Consider the following 23,811-nt stretch of genomic DNA (forward strand, 5'->3'; position numbering starts at 1 on the left):
AGAAGCTTTCTCTGCAGCATGACTGGGTGTGGTTTGTGGGCTGGGCCAGACTCTATATAAGAGAGCCAGCCCAGCTCCACGTGCTCACTTTTCAGAGGTCCCGGTGCAGAGCAGCAGCAATTTCCTGAGCTCCTGTTCCGGAGGCCTACCTTGACCTTCCAGGCCTTTGCCCTTCATTGTATTGGGGATCCTTGAGCAGGGTAGTAAGACGGAGGTCGGGCTGGGCCCCCGATCCTGTTTTCGAAGGCATTTGAGTTTTTGGGCCTAGTTTTCATGTTGAAAGATTTTTCCTTGTGCGTGTGAATGTGCTCATGGTTTATGGCTTTTACATGTTGATATTCGAATCAGGCAAGACACGTGATTCATTCCATGCATTTAACTCTTGATACTCCTTGTGCGCTACCATTTCCTGGCATTTGCATGGTGGTATTTGAATCAGCAAGACGCGCAATTCATTCCAGCATTTAAATCCCAATGTTTCAGATCGCTTGCAGAGTGCTCGATTTCATGGCATTTGCATATACTTGTTGGAATCGGCAGTGTACGCAATTCATTTCCCGCATTTAAATCTAGGTGTTCAGATCGCTTACAGTGTGTGCGATCATTTCATGGCAATTAAAAAACTTTTGATGTGTAGTGTTTCCTGAAGTGCACACAACTATCCAGGACTTTTGAATTTTCTGCAAAGGTGTTAAAATTCAAGATGTTACATTATACGTGCATATTAAGTCCTTAGTACAATTCCTATTGTTTTCCAGGAAATGTTCAGATTACTTTTGGCCTCATGTAAAAAGACCATGTTTGTTCTGAAAACATAATTCTAGAAGGTTCTTATATTCCTAGACAATATGTAACATTTCATGAAAAGTTTCATATGAGAAGTTGTATTAATCATTCCTGATTCCTTCCCAGGTACCCAGACGTCTTTTGGCCTAGTTATGAGTCCTTTCTTAAGTTATCCATGGTTACATTATGACAATGCTTAGAATCATAGTCTAATGAAAATCAATGTGATATAATCTTGATATTGTGTGGTTTAACCTTTTGGTTCCTACAGGTCTCCTTCCCAACTGTTCCCATCCTAATCCCCTTTTCCCCCGCTTGGACTCTCTCAGGCTTTGTAATTTTATCTATCAGTCTTGGAGCTGTCTAGTGGTGGACATGTTGGTAACGTGTGCAGACCCCGAGGATCTGGTCTCCCTGACAGTAGATGAGATTCTCCATTTTCTAGAAACTATGGAGAAAACCAACCCATATTTCTGCTTTTTAGAATGTCCTCGTGTCCTGCTGATTCTTTTATTAACAATTTACTGGGATGATCATGTAATCATGTATAATACCTTGCACTGTAGGTACTTAAAGGTAGTTTAAAGGTCCCTCTCCATTCATGTGTGGAAGCTGCTGGTTACAAACACTAGGATAAATACAGAGGTCAGGAGGTAGAAGACAAAGTGAGGGAATCCAGTGTTGCATCATTTCAACATTGTTCATATGCACAAGGTCAATACATCATTTCAACATTGTTCATATGCACAAGGTCAATGGATACTCATGGTATATAGCTCAGGAGCTGACCATATAAAGTAATCTATCAAGACTTTTTTTTAAAATAAAAATAAAAACTAGCCTAATAAAATTTTGAATTCTAGAATGCAAAAAAAAAAACAACAAATCCACTTCAAGCAGGAAATTCATATTTTTTTAATTCTTGGGTATTCAAAATGTATTGTACATTAATAATATTTACAATAATAAAGGGTGCTTCAGATACTGTAGATAATTATTATAGAAGACTTATTTCAAAGTGGCACGGCACAACCTTCTTGTATGAAAAAATGATTTCCATAATCAATGGTCAAGAATCTTATGTGGAATTAAGGTTCTTTAAACATCAACAATGACCTTCATCTAGAAAAGAAAAGGGGGAAAAATGTTAGAAGCCAAACATGGATATCACACATTAAGACAGTTACATAAATAATGAAGGTGGAATCAAAGGAAAACCTCACATCAACAACTGTCTTACTAGATGAACATTACTGTTACTGTCACTATGGCCATCCCAATGCTACTTTACAGCAACATTTAATAAACATTTGATGGGTTATTTGGAAATACCATGCCCCAAGGCCACACTGAACTGAATTCTCTGTATCAATAACAAGGATAGATTAACCTTTCATTTAGTTTAAGATGCAAGTCCAGGGTTTGATGCTCTGTGTGCATGGCCTAATTGAGGGGACAACGTGAAAGAGTGTGTCTACATGAAGACTACTCTTCTAAAGTGCTTCTGCAATATCAGCTGAAGGTATTTCTGAGACAATATGCTGGCAACAATTACATTTTTTCCAGCTTCTGAAAGGCACATAAATAGTTGTACAAGGGTGGGGGGTTTGGAGTAAGTGATGTGGGAGGGGGCTAAGAGAATCAAGAAGGAAAGAAATGCAGCACAAACATTTTAGTATATCTGTGGAAGTTTTGAATATATTTCATGAATAGCCGCTTAGATGTCTAAATCCATGAAAGATGTCGACTCTCTGATGCCCTCATTCAGAAGTCAAAATATTTCAGAGAATACTTCCTTTAGCACCAGAGCTTCAAGAAAAGAAGAATCCTTGGGGTGATGAGCCAAAATATCTGGAGCAATAAGTAATGAATTAGCAATTGAATGTTGCATAGAACAATTCCCTCAACATACATTTCCTCTTAACTTGGAATACACATATGCCTGGCAGCGAAGGTTTGGAGTCAGATAAGTTACTTCAAAACCTCATGGCCCTGAAACCAATCCATTAGGTAGAAAAAAAGAAAAAAAAATTGTTGACCGATCTGTACGATGCACAAAATAATTTGTGCACATAGATTTTAAGTACTATGGGGAGATGGTGTCCTCATACTGGTTAAAAATGTGAAGGGTGGAAGAGGAAAGAGTCTCCTGCTTGATTCTGTTTGGGCCTGGAAAAGACTAGTTTTTTACTTTTAGATCAAATTATTTACCATCATATGCCATCTTTCCATCCCCCACAAACACTCCAACCTGAGAAACACCAACTTTAAGTACAGTGTACATCTCACAATGATTAACACCTGCCACAATTTATCACACTGCAGAAACCATCATTGTACACCAGCTAAACACAATAATTGCCCCTGCATCTTCACACATTTTAGAATTTTTTGTCCACCAAGGCTTCTCTTTAAGACACAATGGACAGCTCATACAAGATCATAAAACTATTCAGTCATCCTCAAGTTCTATGACCTTGCACTGAACTTACATACTTCATCCCTCAATGAAGCTTCCCATGTGTTTATTGCAGTTCAAAGATGGACATTTTCAATCTACTTTACAGAGTACTTGAACACAGCAAAAATGTAAAAGCAAGATAGTCACCCTGTTCACTAACTAGTCCAACAGCAGCTCTCACTCGGGCATTTCCTTCCCTTTAGAAACCACCACCGAGACCATGAAGGAAGCTCTTTGTTATCGTCATTAATATGAACCTAAAAAAAAACCTAATAAAGTACATCCCTCGGCCAAACCAAGCCAAAGACAACACTTTTAATCTAGACTCCACTTCAATGCAATCCTTCAAATAGCCACACTCTATTTGTACCGAATCAGTGAGACTACTCCATCACAATCCTCATCCATCACATAACCATTCACCAAAGTAAAGGGAAATTAAAACTCCAAACAGTACTCTTTTACATTGATTTGCCACAGAGTACCTCAAACAATACAAAACTCGGGCAAAGAGACAACTTAATACCTGATGTCACTGTCCTGATTCATTGATCTTCAACTTGAAAGTCAGCATGGTTACCCACAGCCCCTAAGTCTATTCACCATAAAAGTCCTCAGAGTCCGGAGAAAACCAAGAAATCACTGCCATCAGATCTCACAAAAATGCAATTTCTTCTATTCTTATGCAGAAACTTAATGGTATTCAAAAGTCACTCATATGACCAGTTTAAAGACATAATTTACATAAAAAGTGAAAATACACCAAGCAAGTTACCAGTACAATGTCCATCCCACTACACAATATTTAAAAATGGATCACCTCCACAATGCTTATTGAAACAAACCTTGCTGAACTAAAAACCACGAAATACGAACAAAACATCCACCCACCCAATTGGAAATCCATCTCCAAAAAACATGCAGACTCCACCTTATCAGAGTTAAATCTCCCAAGCAAGGCATTTTCCCCAGCACAACTGCAAAAGAAAAAATGATATCAAGAGTCTCCTAGAAGAATAGAAGTTCAATAGAAAACCAGATTACATTCTCGTGGACAACAAATGTATTGTCAGACTACAGCAACTCCTACTTTCTGGTCCCTGCTTCACTTCTCAGGTGTCTGACCCAGCTGATCCTCCAGCTCTGGTCAAACCTACACTGGCTCTCATCTTCTCTCTCCAATCAACATTCATTCATCTAGTGGGATGACACCCAACAGTGGCCACCAATACCCTGCCTCAGAGAAGGGAGATACATTTGAATTGTAGACTGTTAAATAGGGATTTCATCCAGATGTACGGCTCTATAGATATTAGCAATTTCTTTTTCTAATTACTGTTTTGGCAATGTTATGGGGGGGGGATTGAGAAGTTTCGGCTTTGACAGCCAGTGAAGACAAACTGGAAAACTTCGACTACAGTTGAGGGAAAAACAATTTGATTGGTGAGAGTCTGCATTGGCTTCTACTGCTTTTTGCAGTGTTGTAGCTGATTACATGCCAAGCATGGCGCTTCGAAGTATGGATGGCACACAAGCATTCTAAGTGGAAGGTGTGACGTTTCACTATGGATCATGATGAAGAGAACCAGGTATTTTTCCTAGACCACTGACCAGAGAGCATGAGAGGATCAAACACAATTAAGCAGACTACTGAACAGTCCTAGGAGCAAAGTAGGGTTGTTACAGATGGACTGGAAATGTTCTTGTAAGTTAGCTTGGTTAGCTAAAAGCAACTGTCCCCACCCTCCCACTCCCCATGCACTCCCCTCCACCTCTCACAAGCTCCTTTCCGGCCCCCTTTTACTCTAGTTCTCTGCAGGCCCTCTCCATCGCACACTCCTAATTTCCACCCTCCTTCCTTCCGCTCTCATGAGCTCCTCTCCCTCCAGCTTCGCTCCCTCCCTCACTCACTCCTGTTCCTCTCTCCTGTGCTCCCCTTCCTCTCTGCCTGCTGCACTTCCTCCCCATCCCTCCTGCGCTCCCCCTTCCCCCCTCACTTCTGCACTCCCACTCCCTTTTTCCTTTCTGTGCTCTCTCCCCCTCTGGCACTCTCTTTCTTCGCGTTTTCTTTCTCGCTCCCTCCCTCTCGGTCCACCATGTTCACCTTCTCCCTTTCTGTCTGCAACATGAACCAAGTCTCTTGAACACTGATCGCCTGATTACATGTGCAGTAATTACTTTAAAACTGGGTGCGTTTGGACCAAATTTCAAATCTGTTACCTCTTAACTGTGTTCAGCCCCTTTTTTTGCTTGCATAATTTCCTACAATCAAAGTTGCATTTACGAGTTGCACATGGGAAATGGAGCATAAATGGGAATACTGTAAGGTATACCCAACCACTGACAGCATTCCTACACTTTATTCAGATTTCTAGTAAACTACCCTGGAATCTGGTGCAAAACAAATGCTAACTTGTACTAATAGCATTTCAACAGATGTTTTTTGCAACCAATTTAACTTTAAAATCGTAATGGGGCTGTAAGTGTAATTTCCTGCAAGTTGTTTGTACTATAAGCCTTGCATTCTTCAGTGAACACTGAAACATGCATGAACTACTCAACACCTCACCTCTCACCCTACTGAGGGTAGGAACGCTGACATAATTGCATAACAATAGATAAGGCATGTCTATGTGGCCAAATGTATTTGCCAAGTCTTACAACTAAATGACTATGAAATATAACCTTCTTTAGTTCAATTCACTACATGAAATAATTTGGCATACTTACAATTTCTGGACACTCTTCTGGAGAATTTAAGCTTGGTTCAGTGCATGCTAAGTCCTGCAGATGAAGACTGCTTAGGTTTACATAAGAGGGCATCCTGAACGACTCAACGCAGTGCTGGTGATGATTGCTCTTCTCATGCTCCTCTATCCGTTGGTAAACATGTTTCCAGCTTCTCATCCCAGTGAGAAATGGACCACTTTCTCGATTTGTACTAAATGCCAAGCAAAATGAGCAGAAAAGGGCTTCGTGGACGAAAGAATAACTCAACCAGTCTCGTCGGCTCCCATCTTTTCTCCAAAATGCTAACTGTTCATTAAATGGCAAGTTTTCAGAAGGTTGAACTGGATGATGCCGAAAGAATTGTGAGAGTTGATCCAAACTTGGACGTTCAAATAAAGTTTCAAGCTTAGGCGGATCACCCACATCTGGACTATCTTCCGGATCCTATGTTAGAGACAAAAGGAAATAACAAGTACTCAAGCAAATTGACAACACAAACACACACAATATGGTGATCTCATCACAGATTATGAGGCCTTTTACTATGGAATCAAAGTTATTGGGACCTAATATTTTTAGCCCTTATTTCTTAGGATACCTAGACCAAATATATATTTTTTGATAAACATTTTTATTGAGTTTATATAGCAACAACATAAAGCCCAACAGGTCGTAGAGGAGCCGCATAAACCAAGCTTCGTGTCAGACAATTGCACACAACATAGCGAAATCTCTTGGTTGAAGTGCACTTAAGGAACCAACACAGCACGTTTGACAAATGTACATTACCCCATATTGGTACTGTCCCCTCCCCAGGTCCCCATCCATTTCCCCCACACCTTATCATGGTTATGGGGGCAGCCCCTCGCTTCATGCACACCAGTCCACTCCCCTGCGCCGCCTTCCTACCGCTGGAGCGATTTCTGACTTCCAGCCTGCAGCAATGTCCCTCTTGGCCATCAAGCAGGCCGTTCCGATGAATGCCCGGTCTGCTCTGTTTGAACCCACTCCATCAAGGAACCCCAAGAGGATGCGTACTGGGGCAACATCCAGCTCCTCCTGCAAAACCCTAGCAATCTCAGCCGTCACTGCCCGCCAATAGGACACAATATGTGGACAGGTCCACACCATATGAAAGAAGTCTGGGCCTGCGCAGCGCGGACAGTCAGCCTGAGGCCCATTCTATGGAGTCTCGCAGGAGAGAGATAGGCCGCCTGGAGATAATAAGTTTGCACGGCCCGGAGTCGAGAAGTCATGGTTAATGTCTGTGGGGCCATCAGAGCGTCTCTCCAGTCGTCGTCGTCATCCACTGGACCCACCCAGCGCTCCCATCGCTCACAGAGAGCATCTAAGGGCCGTGTTGTCAATGTACGGTATATGCGCAACACTCCCCCTTTGCCCAAGTGACCCATCAGCGTCCTGGCCTCCACAGGGCTAAACTCAGGGAGGACTGTCCCGGCCTGAACGTGTACATGCAGTGCGTGGTGAAGTTGTAGATATTTGTGGAATTGGGAGGGGGCAAGGGAGAACTGCTGCTGGAGCACTCAGAATGACCGCATATGAGTATCTGCCCAGACATCTCCAAGCTGTGATATGCCAATAAGATCCCATTTATGGAACCCCTCGAGTGCTGAGACATCCTTAAGCCACGCTCCTTGCCACAGCGGGGTCAGCAGCGTGAGACGACGATGCCACACCGTCTCCATCTGTGCCGCCCTCCACCCCATCAACACCACCCTCGTCACCTCCGGGAGTTTACGTCGCAATGGGTCACCATATAGCAGCCCCATCAAACTAGGAAAGCCGAGCGTCAACAGTTCCAGCCGATAGGCCGGATCTGACCAGCCACCTCCCAACCAGTCATTATTCACCAATAGCTGCATCGCAAGGTAATAATGATAGAGGTCAGACATCCCCAGTCCACCCACGTACACGTCTCCCTGGCAAAAGCAAAACGCCAAGCAGGAGCGGGAATTGCACCACAGGAACTGTTGTGCTACAGTCTCCGTTTCTTTGAACCATTTCCTGGGGATAGGGTAGGGGTAGTTCTGGAGCAGGTAGAGGTATCGGGGAGCACCATCATTTTGTAAAGCGCTATCCGGCCCAAGACATTGAGAGGCAGAGACTGCCATCTCTGGAGGTCCTCCTTGACCCTCCGTGTCAAGGGTTCAACATTGAGGGACCAGGCCAGTTCAGGGAACAGTGCAATCTGCACGCCCAGGTAGCGGAAGCGGTTACGTCGAATCGGAATGGTACTCTGCCAGTCGTAGCAGTCCCAGGCCGGGTAGAGTGGGATCAGGAGTGATATACTGGGGTTAAGCATCAGGCCGGAAGTCTCTGCGAACAGCTCCAGAAGGCACAGCACTCTAGGACCGCTACTAGCTGGGCTTGCTAGGAACAAAAGCACGTCGTCCGCATACAGGGCGATACGGTCCTCTTCTCCGGTAGGCCATGACCAGCCCTCAACCAAGGGGTCCTCCCTGATAAGCTTTGCCAACAGCTCCATCGCCAAGGCGAACAGGAGCAGGGATAGGGGACATCCCTGGTGCGTGCCCCGATGAATAAGGAACCGGACGGACTCCACCCCGTTCATTTGCACCCAGGCCGTTGGATTGGAGTGCAGGAATCTTACTAGTGCTCTAAATCGTGGCCCGAGCCTGACTTTTAACAGCACCCGCTGAAGGTAGGTCCAGTCCACTCTATCAAAGGCCTTCTCGAAGTCCAGGAGAAGCGCCAGCAGATAGGTTAGCAGGTTCCGGTTGGCCAGGGCCACATGTAGTCGCCTGACACAGTGTCTGATGCTCCTGGTCGGCAGGAAGCGTCATTGATCCGGGTGGATCAATGAGGGCAACACCTTTTTCAGCCTAGTAGCGAGGATGATACAGTATTTTCAGTTCGGTATTAAGCAGCGAGATAGGGTGGTAAGCCCCACAGCTCTGCAAGGGGGGGGCGGGGGGGGGGCTGGTCTTCAGGATCACCACTATGGTGGCCAGATCCAAAAAGGGGGGGAGGGGGCTGGCAGACACCACTTTCTTTCGGCCTCTTTGAACATGGTAAGCAGGTGGGGGCGAAGGATATCACAAAACTTTTGGTAGAGCTCTGCTGGGAAACCGTGGGGCCCGGCGTCTTCCCGGCAGCCAGCCTCGAAATGGCTTCTTCGACTAGACCAAATATATTTATGAGAACTATGCTGCCAATATATTGTCAAAAACAAAATTAGAGGTATCACAATACAAATAATTTGGTCATTTATCAGTGGAAACAATTATTAGCTGTACCAATTGGCACAAGGATGTAGGAGTGAATAATAGTGATATTCAAAGATAGCAGAAGTAGGAGCTCTACTCTGACGTCTTGGAAAGGCAGTAAATTGATGCAGTTCCATAAACTCCTGTAAAGAATAAACATCAAAATATTCAACCGAGTGCATTACTTCATGCTACATGGAAACTTCAGTTAATGCATACAAGAACATTTATAAAAGCAAGTAGTTAAAAGTGATATGTTGCCTACAGAGCATTCAGAATGTAATCCAAATTTGGCCTGTCTGGATACCATGTCCGCATTAAATGTGATGCTAGATAAACAGAGCAAAAACAGAACAGAATTAGAACAATCGCCCATGGAGTAATAATGGAGTACTTCGGATCAAACTCCTCCCAATGAGGATTCATAGTGACCAATGCACGCAGGATCTTTTTGGAACAGTGCCACACCAAACAGTGTGGCACTGTACCAGAGATAGATTAATTCTCATTATAAAAACAGCCAATGGTTAATCCTCATTATAAAAACAGCCAAACGCTTCGCTGAATCTATGCAAGTGAAGATACAAGTCACTGAGATTCACTTCAAAACTATAATAACGTCTTACAAGAAAAAAACTAGACGAGCTAAACAGAGAGATGACTGAATACAAGGACTACCTAAAAGTCAAAAATTCTAAAATTTCAAAACAATCTAAAGATTCTCATACACAAACATAAAGACATACCCCTAATCTGCTCCAGACTACACTAGCACTGAAAGACAAAATGACACCAGACACTAACTCTTCTGATGGGAGATCTTCAGACAAAGATCTGGACCAGCAAAAATGACAATAGAGGAAAAGAGCAGGGAAGGAACAGAAATAGACCATGGTTGCAAAACTGGCAAGGTTTTAACCCCTATTTATACCCCAAAATGTCTACCCTCCAGCACAACTCCATAATCTTTTTTGGGTGGGGGAATAGATTCCATCAAGGCCCCCCACCACAATTCCCCCAAAGCCAGAAGTTCCCTTTTTTTAATGGAGTTTTTTTTGTGGGGGTGGGGGGGGGGGGGGGGGGGGGGGGTTTCGGGTAGGAGGAGGAGTGAAGAGGGGAATAATAAAAAAATAAATTAAAAAAAAGAGACAACCAGGTACACTGGAAGAGCCGGGCACTAGGGGTACACACCAGGAGTATCCACAATGACACTGACAGAAACGCAAAAGGGAGTGCTTAATAAAGGACTTGAGTTTGTATCTACAGGCCACCTGGTCAAGTTTTGCTTTCATTGCAAGCTAGCGGAGTTTTTTTTAAACACTGTGTAGAATAATGGGCACATGTCCGTTTGTCCAGCCAACATAATTTTTAGTTTGGATTCATTAATTTACCTTTGGAGATGTAACTAAACATATATAACAAAATAATTTAAAAAACGACAAATCAGAAACAAAAAGGGATTCATGACAACAAGCCAATGACAAACATCTCACTTGGCATCATCATGCAGAAAAGCCATTTGTTTGTGGGAAATATGAATGGCAATGGCTAACAGTATTCAGGATGACTTTCAGGTCACTGTTTAAGTGTTCAGTCAAAGCACTCCATTCAGAAATTTATATTTTAAACATCATTAATCAAAATGAGGATAAACAGCAGTCTACATATTTAAATATCATCTTTCACCACCCTTTTTCCACTCTATGGTGAACCTGGAGTGTAACATTTTAGCTTTTTGTAAAAAGACATTACATTAAGAGCTCATGAGTGGGAGGTGTAAGATATCTGGAGAACATGAAGATACAAGTTTAGCCAACAGTGTAGACAGAATCCTGCTGCACTTTGTGCCCAAACCATCACTTATAGCGGATCAGGGAGACTGGAAGGTTAAATCAAATATGCAGAATTAGTACTATGCAACTGAACTTGCTTCAGCAGTTTCTAAAGGCCAGCGGCATACTGACATGGGGAATATGTCTGTGTCTAACCAAACTTCAAATTTAAAAAGCTGCATCATCGGCCTCTACTGAAACAAAGTCAGCGAGCAGACGGGAACCAAAAAGAGGCCTTGGGCCAATTAAGAACCAACAAAGTCAGGGAATCCATTTGTCTGGAGCATCCAGTCACTAAAGCGAAGTGCTCTCTAAATACATAAGGTTATACTTTATAACCTAAGAGGGATACAATTTGCTAAAGTTTAAAAAAACATGACTGGAAGTATGTAATTTCTGGTTACTGTGTGTGTGGGAAGATTGTAGCACTGGGGCAAGCATGGGAATGGTGTCAGAGACAGAACTACGATCCAAAACATTTCTACTAAAGCTGGAAAATGCTTCAGTAAGAGGCTGGCAGGATACATAGCTGGGGGTGGATACATATCCATTCTTATTCCAAATAGTGAGGATAAGGAACGTGAACTCATGATCTTCTTATGCATTTGCTTACCAGCCTAGAACTATTTTTAACAAGGTGTGCACTATATGTCACAGTACTGGGAAGAGTCCCGCTCTCTACAGAAAACTAAAGTGGAGGATTTCTTAGAGTATTTCATATGCATATCGAAACAAGAATTTTAACTTTGCAGGAAACTTCTTAATCAATACACGAGAGGCTGCAAATAATTCAAAACCTTAACTTACTGAGTTAAAATAGTGCAGGCCCAGCTGGAGCATGCATTTAATCATACTTCTTCTGATCTAATTTTGAGAAGGGGTTATTGGAGTAGAATTTTAATTAACTATTTGCTAATAGTTCATTCATAAGCATATTCAACAGTAGTTTTAGGAATCCATCTAATATTCAAATAATTATCTCATTAGGATTTTTTCCAGAAACAACATTATAAAGTAAATGTTACTTTTTTCAATGTGTACCTACTTGTACGTGTGTTATCATTTACAATGCAAAGGAAGGTTATATAATCTCAATGTGTTTAACAAACTGACTATGCTGGGAAGTTGGGCATATATATTTTGTATAGATATAGCTCCTAATATTTAATATTAGACCTTGAAGGCCCTAAATTGCCTTAGCCTAAGAAAAACTTGGTAGTGGGACCCGACTGCTCTTGTTATTTCTAAATGTTATATCAAAGCAGAGGTTTGAAGAGAGGCACTGCAGACTGGATTTCTTTCAACTTACTATTACTAAATTATTTCTGTATTTCCTCTAGAGCTAGCAATATCCTATGCAGTGCTTTCAGCTTGGTAGATGCTGAGCTAATCAGCAGAAATGGTTACAATCTGGTTCTTGTGGAGTTTGCTGAACTCTGTGGGGCCCTTGCCATTGTCATTTGACTAACAAGGGTTCTTTTAGGATTTTTCAACTGATCCATCATCCCATTACATCTTTCGGCCTCATGCTTTAATGTACTTTGTTTTGCCATGACATATTTTGCTGTGAATTGAGTAAGGAATGGATTGGAGTTTTATGAACTTCTGGTTTAAAATAAAACTAGTTTGAATGAATGACTAGGTCTTTCTCAGCTTTTTCCATTTACAACGTGCGGAGAATTCATATACTGTATCTCTCTACATATTTAATTTATTAGTACATAATAATTATATATGCACGTTTGAGACCAAAAGTTAATAATTTTAATGCAGACATGACAATCATAATACTCTATGCCTGACAGAGTATAAATGTCTTCATATAGTAGAATATAGTTTTCTCAATAATAAGCTCTATGGCAGTATGAGAGGTCTGGAAGCCAAAGTCAAACAGATGAACAGGCCACCCCACGACTTGAGTCAACAGTAAGTTTCAGGACGATTCAGTATTTTCTAGGTGGATAAGGACATGGGTTACTTTTGCTTTGAGTGTTTACATTTGTTGAAGCGACTGCCATTGATTCACTATTTAAATAAAGGTACCTTCCCCCCCCCCCAACAGAGTAAACTTTAGAAATTCAGAACCAAAAAACCTTTCAAACATCGCCTAAAGACAATACTATCTATAATCATTTAATGTATTTTAAAATTATAATCAAGATTTGACATTAGTCACTTTTACTTAACCTGGAATAATCTTATGTATCTGAATAGGATTTCAATATTTTCTGTAACATTACTACTTTAACGCAAAGTTCAAATAGTTTAGAACATGCCAAATACTCTGGATTAAGTCAATGTAGATGCAAAAGGACTACGTTGCATGTGCTGCATCTCAAAGTTTACAACTGGCACATCAACAATCATGAGTTTGCGGCCTAAACTGCTGTAAGAGGTTAGGTTCTAGAATGGTCACCAGCACCAGAAGGAAATCTAGTATAGAATTAAAACTTGTTATATGATAGGACAATACATTTTCCTATTCTCAAATCTGCCTCCGACCTGAACAGTTTGACACAAGTCATTAACGAAGCTTACATTTGTGCAATAATTTTGAGAAGAAACTTAAGGAGTTTGTCTTATTCTCTCCCCCACCATTTCAGCAATTAATATCAATCAGGAGATTATTAAACATCATATTATGTAGTCTTACATACTTAAATTATACAAATCTATCCATCAAGCATCAAATAGCTAAGGTGGAAGAGGAGCGAACACACAAACATAAAATATATGTGGGGAAGAAGATGGTTTCTCCTTGGGATACATTTTCGCAGTGCAGAAACATATACACCCAAAAATTATTCAGATGAAATGTTTAAATGAAATCATGCATTTTTTTTCTCCGTAGTTTGACATATACACGTAGCACACCACTGAATGTGGAAAGCATTATGCACGCAAGTACTGCTGGGAAGCACTTCAAAACGTTGTTAAATCCAAGAACATAAGAAATGTACTGAAAACATAGGTATAAGTCTACTTGCATCAGTTCCAAATGTTCCTAATGAACTGGGTCCAACGTCTATTAAAAAGGTAAAGGTGTCAAGGTGTTAATTCTTCAATTATATGGTCTGGTCATTGTGTGAAAAGAAACACGGGGACAGTACATTTTGAATGTTACCATTAACACTCCCCATTAATGTGTCTTTTTTTTTTATATAAATAGATATAAGGTATATTTAGTTAGTGAAGCAAACCAGCCCAGGTTTGAACTTACTCAGTTAAGTTGCTAATTGGGATAACTCCATACTTACAATTTGTGGAGAATCTTCTGGCTCAGTTTTGATTGCTTCAGTGCACATTAAGCTGTGCTGAGGAAAGAGAGGATTGCTTATGTCGACAACAGAGAACACCTTCTTCTGAAACTCGGTGCAGCGAAGGTGATGTTTGCTTTTCTCATGTTCCTCTATTCGCTGGTGAACATGTTTCCATCTTTTCATCCCATAGACAAATGGGCACTTTCTTCCAGTTTTGCTAAACACCAAACAAACTGAACAAAACATAGCTTTTTGGACTTGAGAATAACTTAACCAGCTGCGCCTACTCCCATCTTTTCTCCAAAAGGTTAATCTTCCGTTAAAAGGCAGGTCCGTGGAAGGCTGAATTGGATGACGCTGAAAAAACTGGCAGAGTTGATCAGCTCTTGGACGCTCAAAAAACTTTTCAAGGGTCTTTGGATCATCCATTACTTGGCTACCTTCCAGATCCTGTGTTAGGGACATAGGGAGCAGAAAAGAACGAGTATTGCAACAGGCAAATTGTAAGGCACATATAAATCCAATGTGATCACATCAATGAGGTCACGGTGATGCCCTGTATGTATATAATAGGAGGAGGGGTTTTGAGGACTTATCAATAAACACATTTTTAGTTGCCTGGGTTTACATCACTGCTTACATCTTTAGGTCATTGGGGATTGTGTGTTAAGGAAGATTCAAATGATGCTGTTCTATGTGAGAGTGAGGTCTATTTATGTGTCAATATCTAGCTATAACATTTTAACACATACATGTTTGAACATACAATTTTTTAAAACATTTCTTGAGTTTTTTTTATCCATATACGTTCCTCAAACAAGAATGCAAGATATATTACATATAACTAACATCACTGTTCATGACCTCCTTCCAGTCCAGACAATATACCTTCATATTGTAGACTTAGCCAGTAGTGGTTTTCCCTGACCATTGGGTATTATGTGCGTTTCAACTAATGATTAGTAAAAGCAAGTACTATGTGTATTCCTTCTGCTATCCACAGATTTTCCAATGAGAGGCCCACTAGGTGTTTTCCCCTCCTATTTCTAATTCCCTAATGTGCTAACCCTTCTAGTCTCCCCATCTCCTTCTGCTGTGTGGATGTTGATGAGTTATCTCCCTCTTCATTCTATCCTCTAGACGCAGTGAGCAGTACTGCCCATGTTTCCAAATCCTCCAGTACATTGTTTTTTCTAGACACCCTAATGTGAAACTTTTAAGCAACTCCCCATTCCATTATCTTCTGTATCCAAAGTGTAGTTGCCAGGGCTCTTGTCCCAGTTTTGCTATCAACAGTGCTAAGAGACAAGTTTAGAGTGCATCTTTTCTGGTTGCAACTTTTTGAGTATGCCCAATAGATAATGATGCAGAATATGCTTTAGGTGAAGCTTTGTCACTCCCTGGAGGTAAAGCACCACTTCCAGCAAAGACAACTACTCTGTAAGACAATTACAAGACAGCTGTAGGAAGTCCGCATCTTCCCACTGAGAAAGTGTAATTTCTATGTTTCATGCAGTTCTTATTTATTCTGTGCTAGCCAAGTTTTACTTATTCCTGTTCACTAGTTGATCTGTCTACATGTTGTTGCTTATCTGTTCACATACCGCTAACCTCCAATTGTTCCCTACACTCAGGGACAGCTGAATAGTGTTATTCTTTCCTACCTTGTAATAGTTCAACGTTAAAGGCTTGGTCTTCTGTAGGAGAGGACAGCTGAGGTCTGCAGAAAAATTCTGCTGAGTTGGGGGATTATACCCTGGAAAGTCTCTGGCTAGGCTTTTCTAATCTATGTTTGAATCTAATGAGGGAAAGACGAGATGTCTAGGATTAAGAAGTTCAAAACGCGTCGGGTAAATCGGTCAGGAACATGTATAGCCACATTCTTTCAAAGGAGTTTCCACCCACTGGGATATTTATGTTTCGAGACTCATCTGTTCCAATTACAACCAATTGCGTCTTGAACATACATATACTGTATGCATGTTTCATTCAGTAGAGTTGCTATCTGAAGTGTACCCGGGTCACTACTGAGCTGTATCTAAATAAACAAGATTTTTTACAACCTCTGCATTCTGCCCTTTTTGTGAGCAGTGACATTATTTATGGTCTATCACCGTCAACATTGCTGGCAGGACGCAGTGAAACCAGGAGGTACCCTGCTGAGCTTAATGGGGGCAAGGTAAACACAATGGTCACAGTTAAAATGTATTACTTTAAATCTAGTGGTGACAGACATCCCCTTGACTAGCACGCATGTTGTACCCCAATCTGAGTTGGTGAGTTCCCCTTCAAGGTCAGTGCTCCAGGTGGCTCCAGCCATCAAATCCCTTCTAGGCCTGATAGCTGTGAGGGGCCCATACAGTAGGGATTTTACGTGTCTACCTTTTCCTATATTGAGCATTGTCTGCAGCATTTCCTTTGGGATGGTGCCATATATCCTTGGCTGTATTAGCAGATGTTTTATATAGTAGATAATGTTGGTCTCCCACCGAGAACATTTCCACGGCCTCTTGAAAGGATATAAAGTGTTCTGTGGGATACAGGTGGCCCAAAAGTCTGCATCCCCTCACCTGCCACTGTATGATGGGCATGCTATGTGTGATATCACAGAATGGCTTCAAGAACCATAACTCCAGATCTCGGAAGAAGGGGGCCATCACATGACCCTTACAACCATGTGTTCCCACACATGGCCGGTGTGTCACACCAAGTAGGAGTATTCACCCCCCAACACAACTTTGGTACCCTGCATTAGAAGCACCATCAATGGGGTGTCTGGACATGTTCCTTTGAGTGGCCACTTTTCCAAGTGGTTTGTACCAGTGGACCACTTTGCCGCGTGGTGTAGGTGCGCAGCACAATTATCTAATTCTATGCCTGGAAGTCTCAGTCTCCTACCCTCCTGGTACAGTTTTAAAGTATCCAGTATCCAGCAGTTAAGGAAAGGAAGGGTCTGTGGTCTTAATCTTAACTATTCTACTAAATGGAACACAAAGTGCATTAAACTATTCAATTTGATCCTTATCCATCACTGAACTGTTCCCCCCATTTCATACACATTTTAACCTTCACCCCTTTAGCTACTAAAGAAGGGCAACTCCAGGACCCTTCATTCCCAACCTAAGGTCATAGTCACGAAGTAAGATTAGCATCTGTAGACCAATATTTAGATCCCATCAATATCCCATGGTAAATGTACTGGGGGATAATTTGGCAGTTTGATTGTTTTAATTTAAACCACAGTTTACTTCCATTGCCAGCATGTTCCATGTCCGCCACACATGACTGAACCTGGCAGGTGCTGAATTCCAACTAACTGAGGCAAAACAGGCTTAGTGTTAACCTGTTCTGTGCCTTGGACGAGATGATCTCGTCCAAGGCTACAGTTCCCCTGTGCCTTGGACGAGATCATCTCGTCCATGGCACAGGGGAACTTGGGGGCGCGCTAGCGCGCCCCCCGTGCACCCCCCTTCCCCCCCCAGGCGGGGATGGAAGGGGAAGACCTTCCCCTTCCACCCCCGCCCCCCCCCCACGGCAATCCGATGACGTCAGCGCGCGCTCAGCGCGCTGACGTCATCGAGTGTTGCCGGCGCGCTGGAAGCCATTTGCTTCCAGCGCGTCTTCGGAGCAGGAGCTCTAAGGTGAGTCCTCTCCGTTTTTGGGGGGCGGGGGGTTTGAGAAAACAGACATGGGGGGAAAGGAAAGGGTTTTTCCTTTCCCCCTGTGTCTGTTTTCTCAAGATTCCTGCTCCACGATCGCGGGCAGGGCCCGCGATCGTGGAGCAGGAATCTCCACTAGCCACCAGGGATTTTCTGTTTGACTAAATTTGGGGGCGACCCCTTGGGCAAGGGTCGCCCCCCCCGGGGGCAATTTTTATTTGGATTTCGCCCCCCCCCTGGGGGCAGATCGGCCGTTTTTTCGGCGGATCTGCTCCCAGGGGGGGGGGCGAAAACCACTAGACACCAGGGATGTATTGTTTTATGTTTGTTTTTGGGGGCGACCCCTTGGGCAAGGGTCGCCCCCCCCCGGGGGCAATTTTTATTTGTATTTCGCCCCCCCCTGGGGGCAGATCGGCCGTTTTTTCGGCGGATCTGCCCCCAGGGGGGGGCGAAAACCACTAGACACCAGGGATATCGTTTTTTGTGTGTGTTTTTGGGGGCGACCCCTTGGGCAAGGGTCGCCCCCCCCCCGGGGGCAATTTTTATTTGTATTTCGCCCCCCCCTGGGGGCAGATTCGCCGATTTTTCGGCGGGTCTGCCCCCAGGGGGGGGCGAAAACCACTAGACACCAGGGATATATTTTTTTATGTTTGTTTTTGGGGGCGACCCCTTGGGCAAGGGTCGCCCCCCCCCCGGGGCAATTTTTATTTGTATTTCGCCCCCCCCTGGGGGCAGATCGGCCGTTTTTTCGGCGGATCTGCCCCCAGGGGGGGGCGAAAACCACTAGACACCAGGGATATCGTTTTTTGTGTGTGTTTTTGGGGGCGACCCCTTGGGGAAGGGTCGCCCCCTGAAAGGGGGCACAGAGGTGTTGCCCATTTCTGCCCCCCTTGGGGTCCGATTGGCCAATTCTTTTACGCCCATCTACCCCGAGGGGGGCAGGATCCACTTAGGTACCAGGGACAACTTCTAAGTTCTTGGTGGTGGGGTGTTTGTCAACTGGCAAAGTATTTGTATTTGTGATTATAACAATTTATTTCTTCTTTTTCTTCTAGTTCAACGCTTTTGCTTCCTTTGCTGTGGATCTTTGAGGTTTTGGCAGTAGTTGTCCAGTGGTTTGCATAGTTGCATGTTTTAGGTAAGTGAACGCAATTTACTCCAAAGGAGTATTGTTGACATGTTTGTAGGTGGTGTACTAAATGCAGTATTGTGTGTTTGACATTGTCCTTAGATTTGAGCACAGTGGTGTTTGTGTTGTCATATGTCTAAATTGCTTTTTTCTTTTTTCTTTTTAGTGGGATATCATTGGTGATTGCAGAGTAGTTGCTTGGTGAGTAGCTATTTCAGGCAACTGTGTGGTATAGTTTTTTGTAGTACATAACTCTTTGTGATAAAGCTACACTTTGTTCATTACTTATTTTAGTGCTAGTTGTTGTTGGCAATCCATTTGTTGTTAGGATCATGGCTAGCCGCAAAGTGACCGCTCAGCAGGTTGTTCGCATGCTCTTTGAGTCGTCTTCAGACCATGATTACGACACTGACTCTGCATCTGAGGCAGAGGAGGAAGCAGGAGATTCTGGAAGTGAGTTTTCTGTCCAAGAGCATTCTTCTGATGAGGAAGCTACTCTCAGTGCAGATGAAGGGCCTGTGTTAGAGGAGGACATTGATGTGCCAAGAGTGCAGCAGCCTGGGGCTGCAGGGTTTCCCATTGGAAGACCTGACACCTGGATTGCCCCAAACATGGAGCAGCCACAGTTACCTGCATTTACTGGTCTCCCAGGGTGTAGAGTTAATACGGAAAACTTTCTGCCTGTCCAATTCTTTCACTTGTTTATGGACGATGTATTTTTGGAAGAGATTGTGGAGCAGACAAATGTGTATGCAGAGCAATATTTGCGGGACAACGCTGCCAGACTTAAGCCTCAGTCTAGAGCTACTCATTGGGTTCCCACATATCTGGAAGAGATGAAAAGGTTTTTAGGTTTGACTTTTTTGATGGGGTTGATCAGGAAGCCGTCACTGGCTTCTTATTGGTCTACTAGTCCCTTGATGGCAACTGCTATATTTCCTGCAACTATGACACGTAATCGGTATTTGCTTCTTCTTCGTATGCTGCATTTTGTAGACAATGCTTTAGCCTTGCCACGAGATCACCCTGATTGTGACCGCCTTTTTAAGATTAGGCCTGTCCTTGATCATTTTGTGGATCGGTTTTCAGAGGTCTATGTTCCAGGCAAAGAGATAAGTGTGGACGAGTCTTTGGTCCTTTTCAAGGGGCGTTTAGTTTTTAAGCAGTACATCCCTAGTAAGAGGGCACGGTATGGGATTAAATTGTATCTGCTGTCAGAAAGCAGTACAGGATATGTTTATAATTTCCGGGTCTACACTGGTAGGGATTCCAGTATTGACCCTCCTGGTTGTCCGGCCACTTTTGGAGTTAGCGGAAAAATTGTGTGGGAACTTGCTAGACGGCTGTTTAACAAAGGTCACCATTTGTACGTAGATAATTTCTACACTGGAGTGCAGTTGTTCAAGGAGTTGTTTAGGGTGGACACTGTTGCTTGTGGCACAATCCGTTCTAACCGCAAAGGCTATCCAAGGGAGCTTGTCTGTAAAAAACTTGAGAGGGGACAGTGCAGTGCCTTGCGGAATAATGAGCTGTTAGCTATGAAATTTTCAGACAGGAGGGATGTGTACATGCTATCGACCATCCACGATGAGAGTACTTCCCCTGTGGCTGTTTGGGGTCAGGTTGCGGAAGTGCGCAAACCTGCGTGCATTTTGGACTACAATAGGCACATGGGTGGTGTTGATAGAGTAGATCAGAGGTTGGAACCTTACACTGCTCTTCGTAAGTCGTATGTGTGGTATAAAAAGTTGGCCCTACATTTATTTCATTTGGCAACTTTTAATGCCTTTATTGTATACAAGGATTGTTCACCTGAGTCAAGGATGACTTTTGTTAAATTTCAGGAGTCGGTGATAGAAAGCCTTATTGTGGTGGAACCGGCAAGAGTTCCTAGAGTAGAAGTGGTGGAGGATGTGGCTAGATTGAAAGATCGGCACTTTCCAGATCACATTCCTCCCACTCCCAAAAAAGACATGCCCACAAAGAAATGTAGAGTATGTGCCCGGAGATCAATCCGGAGGGAGAGCCGGATGTACTGCCCCGAATGCCCTTCAAAGCCTGGGCTGTGTGTGCCCAGCTGTTTTAGAAGTTACCACACAAGGAAAAACTTTTGGGAAATACCGTGAGCGTAAGCTGTCTGTTTTATATTTTCATATGTTTCACGGTTGGCATCTGTCGTGTATTTAGTTTGAGGTTTTGTGTTTGTAGTTTAGTGCCTATTTTATAATTAGTAGTTTATTTGTTGTTTATAAATTAAAAAAAGTGATTGCGGTGTGCGTGGGGTGGCGCTTGGCTGGCGGTGTGCGTGGGGTGGCGCTTGGCTGGCGGTGTGCGTGGGGTGGCGCTTGGCTGGCGGTGCCAGCCAAACGGCAGTCCACACTCCCATCAGCTGGTGTGATTCTTGTATCAGGCATGTGGGCGTATGTAAGTGATGGGCCCTTGAGTGGCGCGGTCTGTCGATGTGAGTGTTGTAATGTGCTGGGCCCGTGGCTGGCGGTGTGAATGGTCTTGTGCGTGTCATGTATGAAAGGTGTGTGAATGGACTGTAAAGCGGTTGGTGCCTTGTCGCGGCTTTACAGCTCACGAGCTGTGAGTCATTGGTTCACTTTTTTGCCTTTCAGTTATTAGCAGTGCATTTCATTTTTGTGAAATCTCTTGTTAATAAAATTTGATCCACTGAACCATCACTCACCCTCGTGCCAAATCCAACCAGTATGTGTTGTAAAAAATGACAAAACCTGCTCCGCTGTAATCAGGCGTCGCAGCACACCTGTGACACGCTAGGTGCCTCGGGTGGGACCCCGATGATGAAGCATGCCACCAACTTGGTTGGTGGGTGAGGGGTCTTCTTCACATAACCTAAGTGTGTTTCTTTTCACTATTTTAGTGTTTGGCACATCACGGACGTATGTGCACACATCAAAATGATATATTGCAAAAATACCTCTCCCTTCTATCTCTTCAGGTTTTGGGCCTTATTCTGTTGCAGGCACCTGGCCCACCCACACAAGTGAGGTATCATTTTTATCGGGAGACTTGGGGGAATGGTGGGTGGAAGGAAATTTGTGGCTCCTCTCAGATTCCAGAACTTTCTGCCACAGAAATGAGAGGAAAAAGTGTTTTTTTGGCCAAATTTTGAGGTTTGCAAAGGATTCTGGGTAACAAAACCTGGTCCGAGCCCCGCAAGTCACCCCTCCTTGGATTCCCCTAGGTCTCTAGTTTTCAGAAATGCACAGGTTTGGTAGGTTTCCCTAGGTGCCGGCTGAGCTACAGGCCAAAATCCACAGGTAGGCACTGTTTTCTTCAAAAATTTTGGTTGTGTCCACGTTGCGCTTTGGGGCGTTTCCTGTCGCGGGCGCTAGGCCTACCCACGCAAGTGAGGTATCATTTTTATCGGGAGACGTGGGGGAACGCTGGGTGGAAGGAAATTTGTGGCTCCTCTCAGATTCCAGAACTTTCTGCCACAGAAATGTGAGGAACATGTGTTTTTTTAGCCAATTTTTGAGGTTTGCAAAGGATTCTGGGTAACAGAACCAGGTCCGAGCCCCGCCAGTCACCCCTCCTTGGATTCCCCTAGGTCTCTAGTTTTCAGAAATGTACAGGTTTGGTAGGTTTCCCTAGGTGGCGGCTGAGCTAGAGGCCAAAATCTACAGGTAGTCACTTTGCTAAAAACAGCTCTGTTTTCTGTGATATGTCCACGTTGTGTTTTGGGGCATATCCTGTCGCGGGCGCTAGGCCTACCCACGCAAGTGAGGTATCATTTTTATCGGGAGACGTGGGGGAACGCTGGGTGGAAGGAAATTTGTGGCTCCTCTCAGATTCCAGAACTTTCTGCCACAGAAATGTGAGGAACATGTGTTTTTTTAGCCAATTTTTTAGGTTTGCAAAGGATTCTGGGTAACAGAACCAGGTCCGAGCCCCGCCAGTCACCCCTCCTTGGATTCCCCTAGGTCTCTAGTTTTCAGAAATGTACAGGTTTGGTAGGTTTCCCTAGGTGGCGGCTGAGCTAGAGGCCAAAATCTACAGGTAGTCACTTTGCTAAAAACAGCTCTGTTTTCTGTGATATGTCCACGTTGTGTTTTGGGGCATATCTTGTCGCGGGCGCTAGGCCTACCCACGCAAGTGAGGTATCATTTTTATCGGGAGACGTGGGGGAACGCTGGGTGGAAGGAAATTTGTGGCTCCTCTCAGATTCCAGAACTTTCTGCAACAGAAATGTGAGGAACATGTGTTTTTTTAGCCAATTTTTTAGGTTTGCAAAGGATTCTGGGTAACAGAACCAGGTCCGAGCCCCGCCAGTCACCCCACCTTGGATTCCCCATGGTCTCTAGTTTTCAGAAATGTACAGGTTTGGTAGGTTTCCCTAGGTGGCGGCTGAGCTAGAGGCCAAAATCTACAGGTAGTCACTTTGCTAAAAACAGCTCTGTTTTCTGTGATATGTCCACGTTGTGTTTTGGGGCATATCTTGTTGCGGGCGCTAGGCCTACCCACGCAAGTGAGGTATCATTTTTATCGGGAGACGTGGGGGAACGCTGGGTGGAAGGAAATTTGTGGCTCCTCTCAGATTCCAGAACTTTCTGCAACAGAAATGTGAGGAACATGTGTTTTTTTAGCCAATTTTTTAGGTTTGCAAAGGATTCTGGGTAACAGAACCAGGTCCGAGCCCCGCCAGTCACCCCACCTTGGATTCCCCATGGTCTCTAGTT

General features: G+C 43.6%; 1 protein-coding gene across 1 annotated transcript in view; it reads right to left on the minus strand.

Annotated features, from left to right (window-relative positions):
• Positions 1-1,677: 1,677 nt before the first annotated feature.
• The window catches only part of LOC138248821 (uncharacterized), a 46,633-nt gene continuing 24,499 nt past the window's right edge, over positions 1,678-23,811 (minus strand). The window contains exons 3-5 of the mRNA XM_069202759.1: positions 14,315-14,767; positions 5,978-6,421; positions 1,678-1,908 (exon numbers count right to left, since the gene is read on the minus strand). Coding sequence (XP_069058860.1) covers positions 1,885-1,908; positions 5,978-6,421; positions 14,315-14,767 — 921 coding nt within the window. The 3' untranslated portion in view covers positions 1,678-1,884. The remainder of the gene's footprint in view (positions 1,909-5,977; positions 6,422-14,314; positions 14,768-23,811) is intronic.

The sequence above is a fragment of the Pleurodeles waltl genome, chromosome 8 (assembly GCF_031143425.1).
Source record: "Pleurodeles waltl isolate 20211129_DDA chromosome 8, aPleWal1.hap1.20221129, whole genome shotgun sequence".
NCBI classification, from domain to species: Eukaryota; Metazoa; Chordata; class Amphibia; order Caudata; family Salamandridae; genus Pleurodeles; species Pleurodeles waltl.